Source organism: Penaeus chinensis, chromosome 3 (genome assembly GCF_019202785.1).
Source record: "Penaeus chinensis breed Huanghai No. 1 chromosome 3, ASM1920278v2, whole genome shotgun sequence".
Taxonomy (NCBI): domain Eukaryota; kingdom Metazoa; phylum Arthropoda; class Malacostraca; order Decapoda; family Penaeidae; genus Penaeus; species Penaeus chinensis.
The window spans coordinates 20,605,342-20,607,775 of NC_061821.1; the positions used below are offsets into that span (position 1 = coordinate 20,605,342).

At 31.0% G+C, this 2,434-nt stretch overlaps 1 protein-coding gene across 1 annotated transcript in view; it reads left to right on the forward strand.

The window, feature by feature from the left end:
- Positions 1–1,804, forward strand: part of LOC125045475 — a 2,813-nt gene extending 1,009 nt beyond the window's left edge. Inside the window, exons 2-6 of the mRNA XM_047642759.1 lie at positions 1–95; positions 472–525; positions 805–888; positions 1,259–1,408; positions 1,587–1,804. The exon at positions 1–95 is cut by the window's left edge and continues 78 nt beyond it. Coding sequence (XP_047498715.1) covers positions 35–95; positions 472–525; positions 805–888; positions 1,259–1,408; positions 1,587–1,777 — 540 coding nt within the window. The 5' untranslated portion in view covers positions 1–34 and the 3' untranslated portion in view covers positions 1,778–1,804. The remainder of the gene's footprint in view (positions 96–471; positions 526–804; positions 889–1,258; positions 1,409–1,586) is intronic.
- The last annotated feature ends 630 nt before the right edge of the window (positions 1,805–2,434 follow it).

Consider the following 2,434-nt stretch of genomic DNA (forward strand, 5'->3'; position numbering starts at 1 on the left):
ATTATGCAGCAGTCATTTTTCACCTGTTAATTATATGCCAGGGAATTCAAGGTCAAGGCTCACTGTATCTGCTTGTCCAGACCAAAATCTTCCAGGTAAGTCTACATTTGTTTGTTTAAACTTTGAATTGGTTACAATTTGAGTGTTATTTCTATCATTAATGATGGTGAAATTTACAAATCTGCAGTTAGTAAGCATGCAAATGACAACGACAATATATAAAACACAAAAATATGTCTCTTGATGAGACAATTAGCTGTCAACAATTAAAATAAGAAGTCAGATTTAAAGATTAAATATATAGTATTGAAAAAGCATTTCTCCATAGCTTTGGTTGACTGTATATTATTTATATATAAATATATACATATAAATATACACATATACGTATACGTATATATATATATATATATATATATATATATATATATATATTTGCAGAAATGAATGGATTTTAATTGGATTTTTCAGAAATAGAAACAACTGATTGTGATCCAGATGACCCTTCAGCCACAATAACTGCAGGTGAGAATTTTATACGAACTATAATCATATGGATGTATTGAAACGCATATTTTATCTAAATTTAAATAATATTGATTTAAACTTAAAATATACATAATGAGGGAGTTTTCTTATCAAGGAAAAGTAACACGTACAGTAATACCTGTGAAACAATGATATCTCAACTCATTAATTCTTTACTTTTGCATTTTCTTAATAAATGTTCAGGCTAAAACATAACAACCTCTGATTTACAGCTGCATTGGGTGATTAACTGAGCTTAGACTAACTTACTTTCAGAAGGTCTGAAGGACTCATATCTTGAAGATGATTGGAAAATGACACCTGTACATCCAGTTCTTAGTCATGGCAATAAGAAATTAGGTAATTGTATGCAAGTTATTTAATAAACTACGTATATCAATATAGATATATATACAGATATATTTATGTATATATATATATATATATTGAGAGAGAGAGATTTTGAATATCCATATTGTAATTTTAAGATAAACATTAAAGTTATTTAATAAACATAAATATACATAAAAGCTATTTAATAAACATAAATCAAATTTGAACTTACTATCTCACTAATGTTATAATTAATCATTAAAAGTTTTAAATACCTAAAATGGTACAAAGACATACCATTTATATATTTTCATGAGCATATATATATTGTATGTACCATAGCCTTATCCCCAGTTTTCAAGAGCACAATACAGCTTTTGTTTTAAAAACTGTTCAGATATTGCAGAGTTTTCTGCTCCTGTTTCAACGAATGACCATCCTTGCCTTATTGAGCAACCAGAGGACTTTGCCCGAGAATCATCTGATGCTTCAACTCCTGCTTCAAGAGACCCTCTTTGTCCTCTTGAAGAAACCCAACTCTCTCCAGGTAAGAGAAATAGCCTTAGTACTAACTTGTATTATATGTATGTATTGAAGCCCAATTTCCCATATTTTAAGGGTGGTCGTTCAGAAGCTCCAAAGAAGATTGAAAAAAAAACAAGGGGTCATTCTTTTGAAATGTTCTTATTATCAAAATGTATTTATATCTTTTATTTTTTTGCCAGCTATTGGTGTTCATGCAGAAGAGAGTCAGAAAAAGCCATCAAAACCAAAGACATCGAAATTGCTCCACAGATATCGGGAAAGAGTGAAGAGATTATTGAAAAAAGTTGATGTACTTAAGAAGGTGAGGAATGACTGTTCTAAATATTCATTACCTTCTGACATCATAAAACATGCATCAAAATACCTTTAAGGATATGGCCTAGAATTTTTTAAAAGTCAAATTCACTTATCTGGCGGCAAAAAAAAAAGGGAAGACGTTATTCAGACCAAGAACGCTCCTTTGCCTTGTCTCTGTACTTCAGAAGCACACGGACATACAATTTATTAGCAAATATATTCGCCCTTCCCACTACAAGAATGCTGAGGTACTGGTTAAATAAAATTGATTTTACTGTAGGCTGGAACCAGGCTCTTTTTAATATTTTAAAAAGAAAGGCTGAGTCTATGCCTGAACAAGAAAAAGTGTGTGGCATCGTTTTTGATGCAATATCAGTAAAAGAGCATTTGAATTACTGCACAGCTGGTGATAAGGTTGATGGCTTAGAAAATTTAGGGGAATATGGAGCATCAACTTTAACTGCAAAATATGCTATGGTGTTTATGGCAAAAGGATTAACTCGCAAATGGAGGCAAACTTTTGGGTATTTTTTTTTTTTTTTGTTAAGTATTAAGGCAGATATTCTGAAGCAAATGATAACAGATTGCAAAGCAAAGTTAAAAGATGCAGGGTTACATCCAAAATCTGTTATTTGTGAGCAGGATGCAACCAATAGGAGTGTTTATTCCAAATTAAACATTTCACCTCGGTCATCATTTATTCAGCACAAAGAGGAAAAAATCCATTTTT